Genomic DNA, 22,283 nt, shown 5'->3' with positions numbered 1-22,283 from the left:
ATTTAGTTTTAATTTTATTATTTATAATTTTTATCCTAATAATCTAAAAAAATACAAAGTAAATGTTTTTTTAATTTATTTAAAATTTTATTTTAATTTGTTAAATGTTCTTTTTTAGTTTTCTTCAATAAATTATTTATTTTGCCAATTTTTTAAATGAAAAAAAACTATACAATAAATACAAATACAATATACACACATACATATAAACACAAAAAATATGCAAAACTAAAGAAATGAAATATTGCAGCTTTTCTTCAGAAAAAAATAACAATTAAATAAAAATATATTTTATACAATTTTCAAGTGTTAATCATTGGAATATTATTAAGACAATTTTGACACATATTTAAAATCTTATTTAACAATAAACATATGTTCTTTGATTGTATAATAAACTAGCTATACCCTGTGTTCTTTTCTATCTATAAAAGAATTGCCCAATTCACAATTGATGTGGTATCGTTGTAGTGTTGTATGTCATAAAAAATTTTCAAATAAAACAAACGATACAACCGATTGTGAAATTGAAATGTATATAAAAAGTCCACTTTATTTTTCTTTTTTAAAGATTCTACATCTTAAAGTTTCCCAGATATACGAATTTTTTTTATTTAATTTATATGGTAGGTATCAAGCCCCCCATTGCTAGTCCGCCAATCTTTTGCACAAATATTCACATTGATTTGAATGTTAAAACTATTACAGAATTTTGGCTCTAATAGTTTCTTATATATGAGGTTTTTTACTTAATTCATATGGGCAGACCCAAATGGGAAATGCCATGCCCCTATTGCTGATACTGATACCTATGTTGATACAGATAAAGTGACTTTGAAAATTTTAAAAATATTCTGGCTTTAATATTTTCTCATATATACAAATTTAAGTTTTTCTTATATTTTTTGTTGAGATCGACAGCAGTCTACATTGAGTAGTGCTTCCAATTCATGTGTGGCTAACTGTGTCAAAATCAACACTTCTGAACCACACAGCTGAATCATTTGTATAATGTTCAATAAAAAAATTGCATATAAGTAACAAAAATAGTCGGTAAATAATAGATACGTCATCTATAAAATTCGTAAAATGAACCAAAAATGGGAAGTTTTTAAAGTCTTAGTTTTGTCCGGTAGGTGGCGATCTCGAAAACCTAAATAATTATAAATCTTTTGAAAATATGTGTCAAAATAATCGAGAAAAATTGAAAATAAATTTATTCCTTAACAAAAAAATTATATAAAATATTTAAAAAAAATCCATAAAATTCATACACAAATCTACATACAAAATAACCCTAAATAACAACATTCAACAAACAAAACGCTTTTAAACCACTTTAAAATTAATCCATCCATAATTATGCTCATCATATCTTTTGCTTTTAACAAATAAAACTAAAAATATAAAAAAAATGCATTTTAAAAATACACTCATTTATAAATAAGTTTTTTTTTTGCTTTATATATAAATATAAACAGCACTTATAAATACAAATAAACTAATTGATTTTCTTTTTTTTCCCACTTTTTTTGTTTTTATTACAAAATGATTTTACTCTGTAAAATCGATAAAAAAATTTAATTAAAAACTTAAATAACAACAAATGGAAAACCATTAATCATTAAATGGATTGACATGAACTCATGTTTAATATCATTAATTATGATGATGATGTTGATGATGATGACGTCTCCCAATAACAACAATTACCCTTCATATCTATCAACAGACATATTGTGGTCTGTGGTCACATAACATACGAATCGGTGTCACATTTTCTCAAGGATTTTCTGCATGAAGATCGTGAAGATGTCGATGTTGAAGTGGTATTTTTACATCGGTAAGTTGTTCATGCATTGCATTTCTTTTTTCTTATTATTATTATTATTAAAATAGAAATACAATATTTAACATTTATGACTATATGATGATAATTATAAATATGATAAAAAAATATATTGTATAAATGAGGCTAATTATGGGTTTCCTTTGATGTTGACGTAACATCAAAGGATAATATAGACACTTTTAAAACAATATTGTGGTTTGAAAAGATTAAATGTACATTAATGTTGAACAAAAGTATAAATTTATAATTAAAGAAAATTATTTAAAATTCTACAGAAATTACAGAAATTAGACTATAGACTAGACTAGACTATAGACTAGACTATAGACTAGACTATAGACTAGACTATAGACTAGACTATAGACTAGACTATAGACTAGACTATAGACTAGACTATAGACTAGACTATAGACTAGACTATAGACTAGACTATAGACTAGACTATAGACTAGACTACAGACTATTTTATAGACTAGTCTATATACTATACTAAAGAGAAGACTATAGATAAAACTACAGCCTGTTGAGTAGATTATACATTATACTTTAGACTAGATTACAGACTACAGACTAGACTATAGTCTAGCCTATAGACTAGATTAGACTACATGCTAGACTACAGACTATACTATAGACTAGACAACATATTAGACTATAGAGCAGACTGTAGACTACACCAGACTTAATACTTGACTACTAAAGACTAGAGTGCACAATAAAATATATATACTAAAATTTCTTCGCTAAGAAAATTAAACACATTCTCTTTAAAATTTTTATTTTTTTATCATATTTAATTTTGTCTTCCTTCATTACTAAAGTATTGGTATTACTGTTGCAATGTTAACTATTCCAAGTGAGTGACGAAACAACTGAATGCTATCATTTTAAGCGGATTGATTTAACGTTAACAGAAATGAAGTCAATAAAATACTCATATTGTTTTGCAACAGTTTCACTGTGTTCACAATAGTGTCTCAAATTAGCCTCATGTTATACAAATTTTATAAATATTAATAAATCTTTAATATCAAACAACTTTAAACTTCTTTAAATAAATTAATAAATTTAAGTATTTTTTAATAAAATATTTATATAAATATTATCTTAAATACTTATTTTAATATACACAAAAAATAAGGTTTAGCAATTAATTAAATTATTTTAAAATTTCAATTAAATATTTTATGAAATTATTTAAACAAATTTTTTTGTTTTAAAATTTCAAATAAATTTTTTTAATATAAATTATTAAAAATATTAAACACAAAACAAATAACAATATAAAATAAATATTGTGCCTATTAAAATTAAAAAAAAAAAAACAAACAACAAACTATAGCAAGGAGCCAGATCTGGAACTAGAAGGATTATTAAAACGTCATTATACAACAGTGGCGTTTTTTCAGGGAACCATGATGAATGCCGTCGATTTGGAACGAGTCAAGGTACACACCTTTTAACACACAGAACACACAAAAACAGAAAACATTTCTAATAATAAATAAAATCGTAAAAAAGAAGACACATTTTATTTTTCTCTCCTTAAAGAAAAAGAGAAACAAATTCTCTTTCTTCAGCAATTATATTTATAATCGAACATAAATATATTCTCTTATCCCCCCTTAAACAAACAAAAATAAATTAATAAATAATTTAAACATGTTAAACGATTTACAAAAAGTCCAAAGCCTGTGCAACACTTCAGACATTTTAAGAAATCATAGAAATTCCTTACACTGAATATTAGTTTTTCCATAGAAATTCATACAAAAAGTGTTATTTCTTTTAAAAAAATTTAATTTTTTTTCATATTGTTTTGTTTTAAATGAAAATTGCACTTGATATCCCTGTTTTAAAAATTTCAAACTTTTTAACTATAAAAAAATTTAAACTTATATATAGAAAAATTACACTGCAACTTGAAAATGGTTTCTTTTATGGTTTTTTATTTCAAAATTCTCAAAATCTTGGCTTTTACCGCAAGTTTTGCATTATGGCTCTTTGGAGAGCAGCAGGCTTTTATTAGTTATTTTTTTTAAATATTTATATTTTTACAATTTAATTTTAATATTTGCAGTAAAGTTTATGCTTTAAATCCTAGATTTTTTTAAAATATTACCAAACAAGTATTAGTTTTTCTTTCTTTCCTAATTTTTCTTTGTTTTAAATATATATATTTTTTTTAAATATGTGCTTTGGAAAATTTTCAATGCTTCAATGGAATGAATTTTATTAGTGAATTAAAGTTTATACTTTTTTTTTTTTTAAACAAACCTTTTTTTCTTAGTTACTTAGAACACGTAATATTAATACTTTTTTTAAATAGGCCTATTTTGATCTATTTTTTTAGTAATAATATTTCTTAGAGTTTGTTAACAATATACAATTTTCTTTATAATAATCTTTAAGTATTTTCTATTCTGTATGTATATTTATATGGTTTAAGTAAAGTAGTAAGTAAATTTTGAAAAGTTAATGGTTTTTTTCTGACTATTTATTATGTATTTACTATTTATTTAATAGAGTTTATGAAATTATGTAAATATTATAAAAAAATAACAAAAACATATATTAAAACATTTAAATAAAGTGTGGACAAATTTTGAAATTGTTTGGAAATCGTATATTTTGTAAGAGAAACCTTTTCATACACAACTACAACAGAACAACATCTAATTCTGTGTTAATCATTTAGTGTGAATGGCAGCGAATTGTTATGTAAGACAAAAATCTCAAAAACATTTTAAAACACTTAAATATTAAAATAAATAGTATCCGTAAAGAAGCACCATTGTCTCTATTCTATGAAAAGAATAACCAGTAAAATATTATTTTAACAGAATTTTTAACAAGCCTTTGACTAGTACATTGCCTAATCCATCGATTTATCTGTGGACTAGTCTTTTAATAACTCCAATCCATGAATTAGTATGTTGATTTGTCCATGGCAGTGTCTATATACAGTTGACTAAGTACTAGTATGTTGACTAGCGTGTTTACTAAGCAAGTATGTGTACAAGACTGTTGACTTAAGACTTATCTATTTCAGTTCTTATTCAGTTCTAGTTCAGTTCTAGTTCAGTTCTAATTCAGTTCTAGTTCAGTTTTTGTTCAGCTTTAGTTCAGTTCTAGTTCAGTTCTATTCAGCTCTAGTTCAGTTCTAGTTCAGTTCTAGTTCAGTTCTTGTTCAGCTTTAGTTCAGTTCTAGTTCAGTTCTAGTTCATTTCTAGTTCAGTTCTAATTCAGTTCTAGTTCAGTTCTAGTTCAGTTCTAGTTCAGTTCTAGTTCAGTTCTAGTTCAGTTCTAGTTCAGTTCTAGTTCTAGTTCAGTTCTAGTTCAGTTCTAGTTCAGTTCTAGTTCGGTTCTAGTTCAGTTCTAGTTCAGTTCTAGTTCAATTCTAGTTCAATTCTAGTTCAGTTCTAGTTCAGTTCTAGTCCATGCTAATCATTCACAGTTAGTTAAAATAATACTATTAGTCCAAAGTGCATATTTTGACTGCGAAGCCAAAAAAAATGACAATAAATGTTACAAGAAAATTTGGTAGATTTTATAGCAAATATATAATTTTAAAATCTTCAATGAGGACTTTTCACTATAAATTATGAACAACTTGTCCATATATTGTTAACAACTCAAGTATGAGTTTTAAAATTTCAAAATTTGCACACACTTTATATTCCTTTAAAACAAAACCTGTATGTATTAAACCTAGTTTGATAAGAGCCTATTCTATCAAACAATCTCTTTAATTAGGCATCAAATTGTAATTAAGGTAAATTATTTTGCATTAACTATAAGCCACATTTTCTTAAAAAAAAAAAAAACAAATTGAATCAAACTATTTTTTTGTAAATTTTTTTATTTTAAAACCTACATTAAAACGTCAAAATTCTTGCGCCATCCAACCAAAACCTGATTTTGTAAAAAAACAAAAAAATTCAAACCAACCAACTCTCCCACTTAATATGGATAAAAAAAAATCATAAAATTTTCTACATCAAAATCAAAAAAAAACAAATTGCAATTGAAAAACCAATTCATTGTATATGATTAAATAAAATAATTAAACACACAATCCAAAAAAATTTAAAGAAAACCACCCGATTTGGAACTAGAAGGTTTATTTAAACGTCATTTTACAACAGTGGAATTTTTCCAAGGCACTATTATGAATCCCATCGATCTACAAAGGGTTAAGGTAATAGTCTCATTATTTATGTTGTTTTCTCTCTACTCTACTCTTAACATTCTATCAAACAAATCTATAGTCTTTTTTGTGTTTTGTTATATTAATTAAATAATTTGTATTTATTTTTAAATAAACTCTTAACTCATTAAAAACTATTTTATTGTAACTCACCAAAAAAAAAGAAACAAAAGAAAAATGTGTTAAAAAAACTTTTATTTATGAGAAAAATATTCAAAAAAAAAATCTGTTAATTTTTATGTTGTCTAAATGTTATATTTCTAAACTAAATTATTGTTATACAATTTATTTAAAACAACAACTACTACAAGAATTCACTACATTTAACATTAAACACTTAACATTATAAATCACTAAAATATTTACTACTCTATTACTATTATATAACTTTTAAATACAACAACTATTTAATACATATTTACTTTTACTTACAACTACATTTACATTTATTGTGTATTTTCCTTCTTTCTTATTATATTTCATTAAAGAATTTCGTTTTTTTTTTTGCTTTTAACATTTAACTAAGATATTTTTGCTGCCAATTGCAGTCGATATAAAAGTGCAAACAATTTTAAAAGTTTTCTTTTTTTTGCTTTTATACTTCCAGTAATAGACAATTTTCTTGAGAACTTTTGAAATTGTTACTTTATTATTGATTTCTTTTCCAACAAAAAATTTATAATTTTTTTCAATTTTATTTTAGCTTTTAATTTTCTTGAATACATTTCAATATTTCAACATTTACAAAACAGACATTTACTCTGCAGAAAATATTCTCAACAAATTTTAAACTTCTACATACTTAAGCTTATTATTGCTGTTGTTGTTTTCTACTTCCTTTTTTCCTTTTTAAACACTTTTCAACTTAAATTTATATGTATGCTAATATTTACAGAACAGTTTTAAGTTTAAAAAATAAATTTTAACTGCAGCCAAGTAAATGTGAAAGAATTGTTTTAAATAATATTGAAATTGATATTAAAAGGAATGGTATTTTGAATGTTTAAATATTTTAAGTAGGAGGTCAAGTATCGAGCTCCTATAGTTCAGGCTATAGCCGAGTCTCCAATTAAAAGTGAAGCTCAGACTAAAGTTCAGCTAATAGTCAGGTCTATAGTCTAGACTTTAGGCTAGTCTATAGTATAATCCATAATCAAGTCTAAAGTCCATACATTGATGAGTCTATAGTCAAGTCTATAGACGAGTCTATAGTCAAGTCTACAGATGAATCTATAGTTAAGTCTATAGATGAGTATATAATATAATCAAGTATATGGGCGAGTCTATAGTCAAGTCAGAAGATATAAAAAAAATTTAAATTCAGAGACAATATTATACTGAACTTTAGTTAATAAATTTCTTCTATAGACGAGACAATAGTCAATTCTATAGACGAGTCTATAGTCAAGTCTATGAACGAGTCTATAGTCAAGTCTATAGACGAGTCTATAGTCAAGTTTATAGACGAGTCTATAGTCAAGTTTATAGACGAGTCTATAGTCAAGTCTATAGACGAGTCTATAGTCAAGTTTATAGACGAGTCTATAGTCAAGTCTATAGTCAAGTCTATAGACGAGTCTATAGTCATGTCTATAGACGAGTCTATAGTCAAGTCTATAGTCAAGTCTATAGTCAAGTCTATAGACGAGGGTATAGTCAAGTCTATAGATGAATCTATAGTTAAGTCTATAGATAAGTTTTAAATCAAGTATATGGGCGAGTCTATAGTCAAGTCAGAAGATATAAAAAAATTTTAAATTCAGAGACAATTCTATTATACTGAATTTTAGTTAATAAATTTCTTCTATAGACGAGACAATAGTCAATTCTATAGACGAGTCTATAGTCAAGTCTATAGACGAGTCTATAGTCAAGTCTATGGACGAGTCTATAGTCAAGTCTATAGACGAGTCTACAGTCAAGTCTACAGACGAGTCCATAGTCAAGCCTATAGACGAATCTATAGTCAAGTCTATGGACGAGTCTATAGTCAAGTCTATAGACGAGTCTACAGTCAAGTCTATAGACGAGTCTATAGTCAAGTTTATAGACGAATCTATAGTCAAGTCTATAGTCAAGCCTATAGACGAGTCTATAGTCAAGTCTATAGACGAGGGTATAGTCAAGTCTATAGACGATTCTATAGTCAAGTCTATAGACGATTCTATAGTCAAGTCTATAGACGAGTCTATAGTCAAGTCTATAGACGAGTCTATAGTCAAGTCTATAGACGAGTCTATAGTCAAGTCTATAGACGAGTCTATAGTCAAGTCTATAGACGATTCTATAGTCAAGTCTATAGACGAGTCTATAGTCAAGTCTATAGACGAGTCTATAGTCAAGTCTATAGACGAGCCTATAGTCAAGTCTAAATACGAGTCTATCGTCAAGTCTATAGATGAGTCTATAGTCAAGTCTATAGACGAGTCTATAGTCAAGTCTATATAAAAGAGGTTCGATTCCCGATCTTCCTTTTAATATCATTATCGCTTATTTTCTTATTATTTTTTGTATATACCGAAAAACAAGATGGATTAAGAATACATATAATAAATATAGAAAGAAAACTTATCAAACATTTAATAAAAATCTATAATCAATACACATTTTAGGGATTATTATAGGTCTGAATGTAAATGTTATTTATGTATGTCTGTATGTATTTTATAAAATGAGTACAATGGACTAAATCGAAAATTTTGTATTATATGAATTTAAATTTTTGGATTCTGTGATACAGATTTAAAGCTGAAACCTTTTTGATTTCACTTCTAGTTTATTGTACTCAATTTATTGAGTAATATTTGTTTAATTCACAACTGTAAAATCTTTGCAATTCTAATATTATTACAATAAAAAAAGAATTGTTAATTTCAAGTATATCATTTGCAAGTGAATGGAAACTTTCAATTTAATCAAATATTTTACAGTTGTGATTTCAACAATTTAGTGTTAAATGTATAGTAAATTATTGTTATTCATATTACAATACAGATTATTAATATTTTATATTAAAAATAAAATAATAAACTAATATATTAAAATATGCTTTAGTATAATCTCTTGTTTTTAAGTGTTTGAGTGTATATAACTGTAAATAAATTCTCTTTTTTTCAGTAGTAAACTGCATGGTAGTTTAAAAACTTCATGATTTTTTTTTTAATTTTTTTAGATTTTAATTAAACTTTGTAAAGTATCATTAATTACACATATTTCGGATGATAAAATACCGTTTCATAACTACAAGGAAGCGGTGTAGTGAATAGTTTTGGTATTTCGAATTTTTCGTTATTTTTCTATTACTTTCAATTTTTTTCGATAAAATTGGAATCAAATGAATAATTTTTATAGTATTTAAAATTATTTATATATTTTTTAAAAAAAGTCGAATTTATTGAAAATTTTATAAAACTCAAATTTATTTAAAATTATTTCTAAATTTTAAAATTTAAAATTTGTCGAAAAATTTTGTAAATTTCGATTTTATTACTTTATTAATTTATAAAGGTTAGAACATTTTTTATGAATTTCGAAATTTTTTTATATCAATGAAATTTATCAAATTTATTATACATTTAGTATTTATCGAAATTATTTTTATAAATTTAAATAAATTGTATTTATCAAAAAAAATTTATTTTATAAATTTCGGATTTATCGAAATTTTTTTATAATTTTGGAATTTATCGACTTTTTTTCAAATTTATCAATAATTTTCTATAAATGATTAAATCAAAGAAATTAAAAAAATCGGTTTTATAGAAAATTTTATAAATTTATTAAATGAATTTCGATATTTTTATATCTTCGGAAACCATTGACGTTTTCTTCTATTAAAATTCGATTTTTCAAAACTATGATTTTTTGATAGTTATTTTTTCTAAATTTTGAATTTATTGAAAACTTAAAAAAATTTTTGTAGAAAATTGTCGAAAAATTTTTTAATAAATACAAAAAAAAAAATTCTAGAAATTTTTAACTTTTTTTAGAAAAATTTTTAATTTTGAAATTTCTAATAAATTTTCTATAAAATCGTTAAAGCTGAAATTCGAATACTGAAATCTTAAAAAAATTTTAATTCTTCGAAATTATCAAAATATTAGTGAAAAATATTTATAAATTTCGAAATTATTGAAATTTTGTGAAACAATTTTCTATGAATTTATGGATTTTTTTTCAAATTTATTAAAAAGTTGGGAAAATTTTATATGAAATTCGATTTTATTGAAATTTAATATAAAAATCTTGGATTTTGTATTCCTCGAAAATTTTCAATTTATTTTGAATTTTTCAAAAATTTATGTAAAATTGATTAGAATGAAAATTGTAAAATTATACAAATTTTAGTGAAAAATATTTATTTTTTTGAAATTTTCTCTAAATTTTGTGAAAGAATTTTCTATGAATTTATAGATTTTTTTTAACTTATTAATAAGTTTGGAAAATGTTCTATGAATTTCGTTTTTATTGAAGTAGTAATTTATATTACTGTAAAATTATTCCCATATTTTCTGGGAATTCTTTAGTCTTTAGAATTTTAATTCAGAGATATATTTTTTCTTATAATTTAAAACTTTATCATTATACATTTATATTTTTTAACAAAAATTTCATCTTTAGTAGTTGTTTGTTCGTGTAAATATTATAAATATGCATGTAACTTTGTAACTGTAAAATAATTGCCTATTTCTATGTAAAAATCTGTTGTTTTTTATTTCTTTAAATTTCTCGTTTTCTTTTTTTTTAATTTCTAACCTAAAGCACATACTACATGTTTCTTTTAAGTTAATTATTTTAATTTTTAGTTTTGCGTATAAATAAAATGCTTTTAAAAATAAATTACCAACTGGGCTTTAAATATATATATTCGACTTAGTGTCACCTTTATTTAAAAAAAAAAAAATACAACTCTGTTGCATATATTAAAAAAAAAAAACTTGTCCCACATTAAAAAAAAAAATCCCAAAACATACTAAAGTTCGTATCAAAAATAAATGTTCAAAATGTAAAAAGAAAACATTTTTCATTTTAAAATAAATTTGTTTTAAAATTTTCATTTTAAATTGTTTTGTTTAATTAAAATTGTCTGTCCATCACCAATTAATCACTAACCGTCAAGAAAAAAATAATAACATGAAAATTATTATTTTTTTTCAATAAAAACAAAAATTTTAATAAAATTAAGAAAAAAAATTGCCTTTTTGACGTTTGTTTATTTTTTTTATTGTTTTTCTTGTGTAAAATCTTAAGGTTCATGAAGCTGATGCCTGTTTAGTGCTTGCCAATAAATATTGTCAGGATCCAGATGCTGAAGATGCTGCCAATATTATGCGTGTCATTTCAATAAAGAATTACAGTGATGATATCAGAGTTATTATTCAATTAATGCAATATCATAATAAGGTAATAAATAGAACATGATTTACTTACGCACAGTGGCCCACATGTAATTAGGACCCAGCTAAAAATTCTGAAATGAAAAGAAATTATTAAAATTAACTTTAATAATCAAAACAAAAATCTATTAGTTATTTTAAATGTAAAAACAAACAGCTAAGAAAAATTAGGCTAGAAATTCTAAATTTTTAAAAATATTATTTTTTTATTAATTTATTTTCTTTTACATTCTATTATTTTGTGTAAATTTGTCTAAAATTTTTAAGTTTATTTTAATTTGTGTCTGTCAAAAGTTTCTATTTTATAATTTGGTAGCGCTAACTAAAATTTAAAAAAGTTGCCTGTTTTTAGGGTTTACCATAAACCCTTAAAAGTAGGCTATAATTTATATATTTTTGTATTAATTTTTATTATTAATTTGTTTTTATTTTTTTTAATATTAGGAAAAATTAACAGTTAAAATTTTAATTAACAAAATCTAAAAAAAAAGAAAATTATTTCAAAATGTTAAACGATGTGTGCCAGAATAGTAGTAAATAATGTTTTTGAAAAATTACTAAAATATGTTTAAATGAAAGAATTGCACAAATTTTGAAAACTACAATCGACACCAAAACAATCAATCCATCAATTGCGTTGCTGTTTAACACTTTAGAGTGTTAAGCAGAAGCAAAAAATAAAAAAAGAATAACTAACAAAAAATCTAACAAAATTTCGTAAATTCGTAAGCACCATCCCCCGCCCTCCATTTTGGTTAAATTCTTTTACCATTGGTGTTCCCATCTTAAGCAAGATCGGTCAAAATCGATTATTTCAATACCCTACACCAAGTTTATGCTTCTAACAACTAGTTGTTATCAAATTAGTCATGGCCAAAATCTTGTCCGTCTGCGGTTCTAATAAAATGTTTTACCTTTTATGTTGAAAAAAAAAGAAATTTCAATTGGTTTTTGTTCTATTCTAAATCTTTCTATAATTATTTTTTTAAACTAAATCTACAAACTTTCAAAATTGTCGATATTCTCAAAAATAGAATTAAAAAAAACCTATTCGATATTTTTTTTTGCATAGAAGTTCTCTCGATATTTATGCTGTACTTTACGGATTGAAATGTCCAATATTTTCTGGTTTGAAAATATTCGCTGTATTTTGGATTGAAAATTTTCTGCGTAGAAAACATTTGATATTTTCTCTATGGAAAATATCCAATGTTTTCTGTGTAGAAAACATTAAATGTTTTCTGTCTCGATGTTTTATAAGTAGAAAATGTACGATATTTTTCTAAATGGAAACAATCAATGTTTTCAGTGCAGAAAAATTCGATGTTTTCTTCGATGTTTTATAAGTAGGAAATACTCGTAATTTTCTATGTGAAAACATTCGAAACACCGATGTTTTCAGTGTAGAAACATTCAATGCTTCCCCATAGAAATCATTCCATATTTCCTGTCTTCGATGTTTTCGTATGGAAAACATTCGATGTTTTCTGTATAGATACATTGGATGTTTTCTATGTAGATAGACGACGTGTTTTATCTTTGATTTTATCTTGTATAAAACATTCGATGTTTTTTAAGTAACTTTTCATTGTAGAAAACATTTGATGTTTTCTGTGTAGATACATTGGATGTTTTCCATTTACATAGACGACGTGTTCTATTTTCCATGTTTTTCTTGCATAAAACATTCGATGTTTTTTTGTAAAACAGTTAATTGTAGAAAAACATTTGATATTATCTGTGTTGATACATTGAATGTTTCCGTATAGAAAACATTCGACGTTTTCTGTGTAAATACATTGGATGTTTTCCATGTAGATATTTGACGTGTTCTTTCTTCGATGGTTTTCTTGCATAAAATATTCAATGTTTTTGTGAAACGTTTCATTGTAGGAAACATTCGATGATTTTTTTTTAAATATTTAATGATTTCTTAATAGTAAACATGCGATGTTTTGAGCAAGAAACATTTTATGTTCATTGCCGTGAATTAAACATTTTATGTGTATTGTGTAAAAACATTTCATATTTTTTGTTCGAATTCTTCGATTTTTGCTGTGACGATACATTGGATGATGGACTACGTTTTCTATCTTCAATGTTTCTCTGGTATAAAACATTAGATTTTTTGTGAAACCTTTAATGTTTTCTTCGGAAAATAGTTGATGTTTTCTTAATAGTGTAGAAAACATTCTTTGTTCATTGTCGTAAATGAAACATTTGATTTTTTTCTGTGTAAAAACACACAACTTTCTTTATAGAAAGAAAAGAGACCATTCGATTTTCGTAGTGGAAAATATGTAAAAAATGTTTTCTTTAAAAAAAACCTTAAAAAACATTCAATGTTTTCTGTGTAGAAAACAATCTTGTTTTCAGTGTAGAAAACAGTCAATGTTTTCAGTGAAGAAAACAATCTATGTTTTCAGTGAAGATAACAGTCCATGTTTTCAGTGTAAAAAACATTTTATGTTTTCAATGTTGAAAATATTCTGTGTTTTCAGTGTAGAAAACATTCTATGTTATCTATGAAGATAAAAATCTTGTTTTATGTGTTTATTATGAAGAAAGAATTCAGTGTTTTCCTTGCACAAAACATTCTATGTTTTCTATATAGAAAACATTCTTTTGTGTGGGATTCATTCGATGCTTCTTTGCACACAACATTCTATGTTTTAAATGTAGAAAACACTCTATGTTTTATATGCAGAAAGCATTCTATTTCGAAAACAAACCATGTTTTCTGTGTGGAATGATTTGTAGAAAACATTCAATGTTTTCTATACACAAAACATTCTATGTTTTCTATGCACCAAACATTCTATGATTTCCGTTCTATGTTTTCTATGCAGAAAGCATTCTATTTCGAAAATAAACCATTTTTTCTGTGTGGAATTCCTTTAATGATTTGTAGAAAACATTCTATGTTTTCTATGCACAAGGCATAAAGCATTCTATTTTGAAAATAAACCATGTTTTCTGTGTTTGTAGAAAACATTCTATGTTTTCTATGCACAAAACATTCTATGATTTCTATATAGAAAATTCATTCGATGTTTCTTTGAACATAACATTTTATGTTTTAAATGTAGAGAACGTTCTATGTTTTCTATGCAGAAAGCATTCTATTTCGAAAACAAACCATGTGTGTATTTCATTCAATGTTTTGTAGAAAACATTCTATGTTTTTTATTGAGAAAACTTTTGATATGTTTCCTATGGCAATCATTTTAGCTTTTTGTTTAAAAAAATCAATAATTTAGTATGTTTTCTATATTGAAAACCATTTCTGTGTAGGAATCATTATGTTTTGTTTCTGCACTAAGAACATTAAATGTATTATTTGTTCAAGAATTTAGGAGATTTCTATCTAAAAGATCGTATGTTCGATGTTTTCAATGAAGTTAACATTCAACGTTTTCAGTGTAAGAAAAACTCTATAACTTCTATAAAGATATTATTTGAGATTTTCTGTATAGAAAACATTCGATGTTATGAGCCTAAACTATATACGAAGTAGGAAAAACAATAAATGTTTTTCTGTTAAGTAAACATACAATATTCTCCGTATACAAAATATACAATGTAAAGAAAGCAAGTGGTGTTTTTTGTAGAAAATGTTTTATATATACATATTTTTTTCAGTGTAGATAATATTTAATGTTTTCAGTGATATATATTGTAAAACTTATAACAGATAGAAAACATTTAACTCTTTGGCGATATGAAAATATTTTATATTATCAGGTAAAAAAAATATAACTTATTATAGATTTAATCCAATTCTCAAGCTACCCCCGCAAATTAAACGTATGGTGTGGGGTACCACTCAAAATAACACATAAAACATTCTCTTTGCAAATTCCTCCCCTTTCCCCATTATAATTTCAACATAACCAATTTCTTTCCTTTTTCTAAAATTAATTTAAAACGAAAAAACTATTGTCATTGGTCACCTTTTTTAAAATTTTGTACATAAATTTCAAACAAAAAAATATCTATGATTATTACATTTTACTTACAATCCTTAATATCTATTTTTATTTCAAAATTAACGAACAATTTTCGTTACCTTGCTAAGCAGGGAAACGAATTACGTTCACCATTTTGAATATCTTAATTCTGACATCAACTTAGTAATCAAAGACACGATCAATGCTAGAGTCATTAGTAAACTTTTATGCGAAGTTTATGAGACTTTACACTTTGTTTAGAGCGAAAACAAAATAATTTAACACTTGGCCAAGTAAGAAGAATGGACGAATGATGCACCCACCCACTAACTATTTTGTAAGAAATAAGTACGAAAAAAAAACAACCAAATACATAATCTGTTTTATAATTGAGATCCTTTAAAGGAAAATACTCTTATTCCCTTGTTGGGAAACCATAAAATGACTTTCTATAGCAAAAAATATATTGTTAATATTTTACCCATTTGTGTCCTTTACTGCCTCTTATATAAAACCCAACATTTATGATTTTAAAACCATATAATTCCATAGAAATTATTTCTTTGACAAAAAATCTAAAAAAGAACATTTCAGTCTTTAACTAAAAAGGTTTTCTGCAAGAAATAGTTTTATTTTTTGCTATAGATTGATAATTTTCTATACAGAAAATATTAAATAAATTTTCTGTATAGAAAATTTTCTGTATAAAAAGTATTTGGTATTTTCTATATAGAAAATATTAGGTATTTACTGTATACAGAATGTTAGGCATTTTATCTATAAAATATGTTTAATATTTTCTATATGATATTTTGTGTATAAAAAATATTTGATATTTTCTGTATAGAAAATATTCGATATTTTCTGTATAGAATATATTCGATATTTTCTGTATAGAAAATATTCGATATTTTCTGTATAGAATATATTCGATATTTTCTGTATAGAAAATATTCGATATTTTCTGTATAGAAAATTACCGATATTTTCTGTATAGAAAATTACCGATATTTTCTGTATAGAAAATTACCGATATTTTCAGTATAGAAAATTACCGATATTTTCTGTATAAAAAATTACCGATATTTTCCGTATAGAAAATTACCAATATTTTCTGTACAGAAAATTACCGATATTTTCTGTATAGAAAATTACCGATATTTTCTGTATAGAAAATTACCGATATTTTCTGTATAGAAAATTACAGATATTTTCTGTATAGAAAATATTCGATGTTTTCTGTATAGAAAATATTCGATGTTTTCTGTATAGAAAATATTCGATGTTTTCTGTATAGAAAATATTCGAAAATTTCTGTATAAAAAATATTCGATGTTTTATGTATAGAAAATATTCGATGTTTTCTGTATAGAAAATATTCGATGTTTTCTGTATAGAAAATATTCGATGTTTTCTGTATATGAAATATTCGATGTTTTCTGTATAGAAAATATTCGATGTTTTCTGCATAGAAAATATTCGATGTTTTCTGTATAGAAAATATTCGATGTTTTCTGTACAGAAAAAAATAATATTTTCTGTATAGGAAATATTTGATATTTTTGTATAGAAAATATTTGATATCTTCTGTATAGAAAATATTTGATATCTTCTGTATAGAAAATAGTTTATATTTTCTATATAGAAAATATTTGATATTTTCTGTATAGAAAATATTTGATATTTTCTGTATAGAAAATATTTGATATTTTCTGTATAGAAAATATTTGATATTTTCTGTATAGAAAATATTTGATATTTTCTGTATAGAAAATATTTGATATTTTCTGCATAGAAAATATTAGATATTTTCTGCATAGAAAATATTAGATATTTTCTATATAGGAAATATTAGATATTTTCTGTATAGGAAATATTAGATATTTTCTGTATAGGAAATATTAGATATTTTCTGTATAGGAAATATTAGATATTTTCTGTATAGAAAATATTAGATATTTTCTGTATAGAAAATATTCGATATTTCCTGTATAGAAAATATTCGATATTTTCTGTATAGAAAATATTCGATATTTGTGTATAGAATATATTCGATATTTTCTGTATAGAAAATATTCGATATTTTCTGTATAGAAAATATTCGATATTTTCTGTATAGAAAATATTCGATATTTTCTGTAAATATTAGATATTTTCTGTATAGAAAATATTCGATATTTTCTGTATAGAAAATATTCGATATTTTCTGTATAGAAAATATTCGATATTTTCTGTATAGAAAATATTCGATATTTTCTGTATAGAAAATATTCGATATATTCTGTATAGAAAATATTCGATATTTTCTGTATAGAAAATATTTGATATTTTCTATACAGAAAATATTCGATATTTTCTGTATAGAAAATATTCGATATTTTCTGTATAGAAAATATTCGATATTTTCTGTATAGAAAATATTCGATATTTTCTGTATAGAAAATATACGATATTTTCTGTATAGAAAATTTTCGATATTTTCTGTATAGAAAATATTCGATATTTTCTGTATAGAAAATATTCGATATTTTCTGTATAGAAAATATTCGATATTTTCTGTATAGAAAATATTCGATATTTTCTGTATAGAAAATATTTGATATTTTCTGTATAGAAAATATTCGATATTTTCTGTATAGAAAATATTCGATATTTTCTGTATAGAAAATATTCGATATTTTCTGTATAGAAAATATTCGATATTTCTTATATATCTATATTTTCTGAATAGAAAATATTTGATATTTTCTGTATAGAAAATATTAGATATTTTCTGTATAGAAAATATTCGATATTTTCTGTATAGAAAATATTCGATATCTTCTGTATAGCCAATATTCGATATTTTCTGTATAGAAAATATTCCATATTTTCTGTATAGAATATATTCGATATTTTCTGTATAGAAAATATTCCATATTTTCTGTATTGAAAATATTCCATATTTTCTGTATAGAAAATATTCGATATTTTCTGTATAGAAAATATTCGATATTTTCTGTATAGAAAATATTCGATATTTTCTGTATAGAAAATATTCGATATTTTCTGTATAGAAAATATTCGATATTTTCTGTATAGAAAATATTCGATATTTTCTGTATAGAAAATATTCGATATTTTCTGTATAGAAAATATTCGATATTTTCTGTATAGAAAATATTCGATATTTTCTGTATAGAAAATATTCGATATTTTCTGTATAGAAAATATTCGATATTTTCTGTATAGAAAATATTCGATATTTTCTGTAGAGAAAATATTAGATATTTTCTGTATAGAAAATATTCGATATTTTCTGTAGAAAAAATATTCGATATTTTCTGTATATAAAATATTAGATATTTTCTGTATATAAAATATTAGATATTTTCTGTATATAAAATATTAGATATTTTCTGTATAGAAAATATTAGATATTTTCTGTATAGAAAATATTCGATATTTTCTGTATAGAAAATATTCGATATTTTCTGTAGAGAAAATACTCGATATTTTCTGTATAGAAAATATTAGATATTTTCTGTATAGAAAATATTCGATATTTTCTGTATAGAAAATATTCGATATTTTCTGTAGAGAAAATATTCGATATTTTCTGTATAGAAAATATTCGATATCTTCTGTATAGACAATATTCGATATTTTCTGTATAGAAAATGTTCCATATTTTCTGTATAGAATATATTCGATATTTTCTGTATAGAATATATTCGATATTTTCTGTATAGAAAATATCCGATATTTTCTGTATAGAAAATATTCGATATTTTCTGTATAGAAAATATTCGATATTTTCTGTATAGGAAATATTCGATATTTTCTGTATATAAAATATTCGATATTTTCTGTATAGAAAATATTTGATACTTTCTGTATAGAAAATATTTGATACTTTCTGTATAGAAAATATTTGATACTTTCTGTATAGAAAATATTTGATACTTTCTGTATAGAAAATATTTGATACTTTCTGTATAGAAAATATTCCATATTTTCTGTAAAGAAAATATTCCATATTTTCTGTATAGAAAATATTTTATATTTTCTTTATAGAAAATATTCTATATTTTCTTTATAGAAAATATTCCATATTTTCTTTATAGAAAATATTCTATATTATTCTATATTACGAATATTCGACATTTTCTGTATAGAAAATAGTCCATATTTTCTGTATAGAAAATAGTTCATATTTTCTGTATTGAAAATATTAATATATTCTTTGTATAGAAAATATTCGAAATTTCCTGTAAAGAAAATACTTCATATTTTCTGCATAGAAAATACTTGACTATTATTCCTATATGATGTACATATATTTACTAAAGTGATAGTAACTTTCATTGTAGTACATTTGGCTTTGTAAGTAAAAGTTAAAATTGTTTTTGGAATGGAAAATTTTGCTGCAATTTTCACATAGAGAACATTACTTTTTGCTAACACATACATACAAATATAAATTATAAATCACTTGAGAAGTAATTTTTTAAATTGATTTCTTTATTGCAAAAAATCAATAGAATTTATTTATACAATTTAGAAACTCGAATCTAGCATGCTTTTATATTTTCATAAAATATTTAAAATGACATTTATTTTTTAAGAAAAATATATAAAAATAATAAAGTTTTTATTTCAAGTTTTTAAAAAAATATATATAAATATATATTTTATGAGCTCCAAGTAAGTACTTTTTATTTTGTAATTTGAGAATGTTTTATTTTTTTTATTTTATTAAGACATCCAGTAATATTTTGTTATTAATTAATTAACTATTAAAGTCTTTAGAACAACCTGTAAAAGAGTAGCTGTGTCCTGACTTCTGTAGACCAGTGTAATTTATTTAATTATATTATAAATGCTGAGTAAATGTTGAATTATTGTGTTGTAATTGAAATTAAATTTCATTTAGGCTTATCTATTAAATATTCCATCGTGGGATTGGAAACAGGGTGATGATGTCATCTGTTTGGCTGAGTTAAAATTGGGTTTTATCGCACAAAGTTGTTTAGCTCCTGGATTTTCTACTATGATGGCGAATCTGTTTGCTATGCGTTCATTTAAAACCGTAAGTTTTATTTTAAATATTTTTTTTTTTTCAATTTACTATTTTTTGTGAAATTTTGTATAACGACAAACCTTTAAAGAGGTGAAATGAAGCAGTAAGAAAAAAAAATAACCAAACAAAAACTAAAGGTCTAGAAGATATTGTTTAAAAAGAAAACATCTTCAGCTAAAGAAAAAACAATCGAAAAAAAAAAACAAATGAAAAAAATGGCTTAAAGTATAATTAATCACTAATTTAATAAATTAATGTTAAGTTGTTTTATTTTTGTTATTATTGTATAAAATTTATTTAAAACTTCTTATACTATAACTACTACAACTACTATTACATGATGTAATATTATGATTGATTTCAAATAGTCGCCAGACATGCAGTCTTGGACAAATGATTATCTACGTGGTACAGGCATGGAAATGTATACTGAAACCTTGAGTCCTACATTTATTGGAATACCATTTGCTCAGGCCACTGAGTAAGTTTAAACATCTAGGATGTTTCTTTTTTTTGTTTTTGTTTTTCTTCTATATAGAGAGAAAAAAAAACTGTTTAAACAGAATTACACGTTTCTATTTTATGAAAAAATTAAAAACTAAATCTATTTCTGTGAAAATTATTCGTATTAAATATGTTGAAAAAAATTTATAATAATTATAATAATAAAGTATTTGAATATTTTGAACACATAGTTTAAAACACTACATGAACACACACACATACACGTTATAAGTTTGTTTTAGTTTTTTTGTTTCACATTTTGTGTTTTTGTATTTATGATTTTGTAAATTTAATTAATTGGTTAATAATTAAATTATGTTTAAGTGTATTTGTCTACACCAAATTATGGCTACTTTTTATGTTTATGATTTTTAAAACTACACTTTTATTTATTTTATTAGTTTCTTAAGTAATTAGTTGGTCTTTAGTTAATTTTTAAATTTGTCAATTATTATTTTAAATTATTTAAAAAAAAACATTCAAAACAGTTTGTAAATTTATTTTTGTTTTGTTTTTTTTTTTGCCAACAACAAAGAAAAATTATTAAATAAGAACGAAAACTGATCGATCTATTTTTGTCTGTATTTGTTTCTTTTTTATAAATGTTATAAACCAAAATTGATTGCCTTCGATGTTGTGAAATCAGCTTTTTGTTATATTGCTCCAAAATTCTTATTAATGTATTTGGTTAAAACTATATGATTTTTATGTTTCTAATAATTTTGTTTTATTCTATCATACAAAACTAACTAACTACTTACTTACTTACTTACTTATTTACTTAACAATACTCCATTTATAATTTACATTATTGATATTGTTAAAAAAATACATTGTTAATTAATTGTACATAATATTGTTGTTGTAGTAATGAAAATTTGTTTAATTAATGGTGAAATGCTTAATTGTTACATGTTTTAAAAATACATATTTTTAAGAAAATTTCAATGTTTTAGAATTATTCGATGTCTCTGTCTAAAAATATTCAAATTTTTGTTTAGAAAACATTAAATATTTTTTCTCTATAAAGTGTTTTCTATATAAAAAATATTCCACGTTTTCTGTATAAAATAGGGAATATTTTTGTAGAAAATATTTAATATTTTCTGTACAGAATATACTCAATGTCTTCTGCAAAAAAAATATTTTTTCTGTATAGAAAATATTCGAAATAGAAAGTAATCGACATTTTCTGAATCGAAGAAAATCGATATTTTCTAAATAGAAAATAATTGATATTATCCGAAAAGAAAATAATCTATATTATCTGAAAAGAAAATAATCTATATTTTCTGTATAAGAAATATTT

General features: G+C 23.5%; 1 protein-coding gene across 24 annotated transcripts in view; it reads left to right on the top strand.

The window, feature by feature from the left end:
- LOC111676474 (calcium-activated potassium channel slowpoke) overlaps nt 1-22,283 on the top strand; it is a 79,776-nt gene that overhangs the window by 24,540 nt on the left and 32,953 nt on the right. For 13 of the 24 annotated variants that reach the window (XM_046950778.1, XM_046950773.1, XM_046950774.1 and 10 more), the window contains exons 2-5: nt 1,733-1,843; nt 5,948-6,053; nt 11,313-11,465; nt 20,324-20,479. In XM_046950778.1, the coding sequence (XP_046806734.1) occupies nt 1,733-1,843; nt 5,948-6,053; nt 11,313-11,465; nt 20,324-20,479 (526 nt within the window). Of the gene's footprint in view, nt 1-1,732; nt 1,844-3,194; nt 3,301-5,947; nt 6,054-11,312; nt 11,466-20,323; nt 20,480-20,838; nt 20,952-22,283 lie in introns of all 24 variants that reach the window. The other 11 variants (XM_046950779.1, XM_046950772.1, XM_023437426.2 and 8 more) reach the window with 3 other exon arrangements.

This window comes from Lucilia cuprina, chromosome 4 (assembly GCF_022045245.1).
Source record: "Lucilia cuprina isolate Lc7/37 chromosome 4, ASM2204524v1, whole genome shotgun sequence".
In the NCBI taxonomy this organism is placed as follows: Eukaryota; Metazoa; Arthropoda; class Insecta; order Diptera; family Calliphoridae; genus Lucilia; species Lucilia cuprina.
This window is presented reverse-complemented; position numbering and strand designations above follow the sequence as displayed.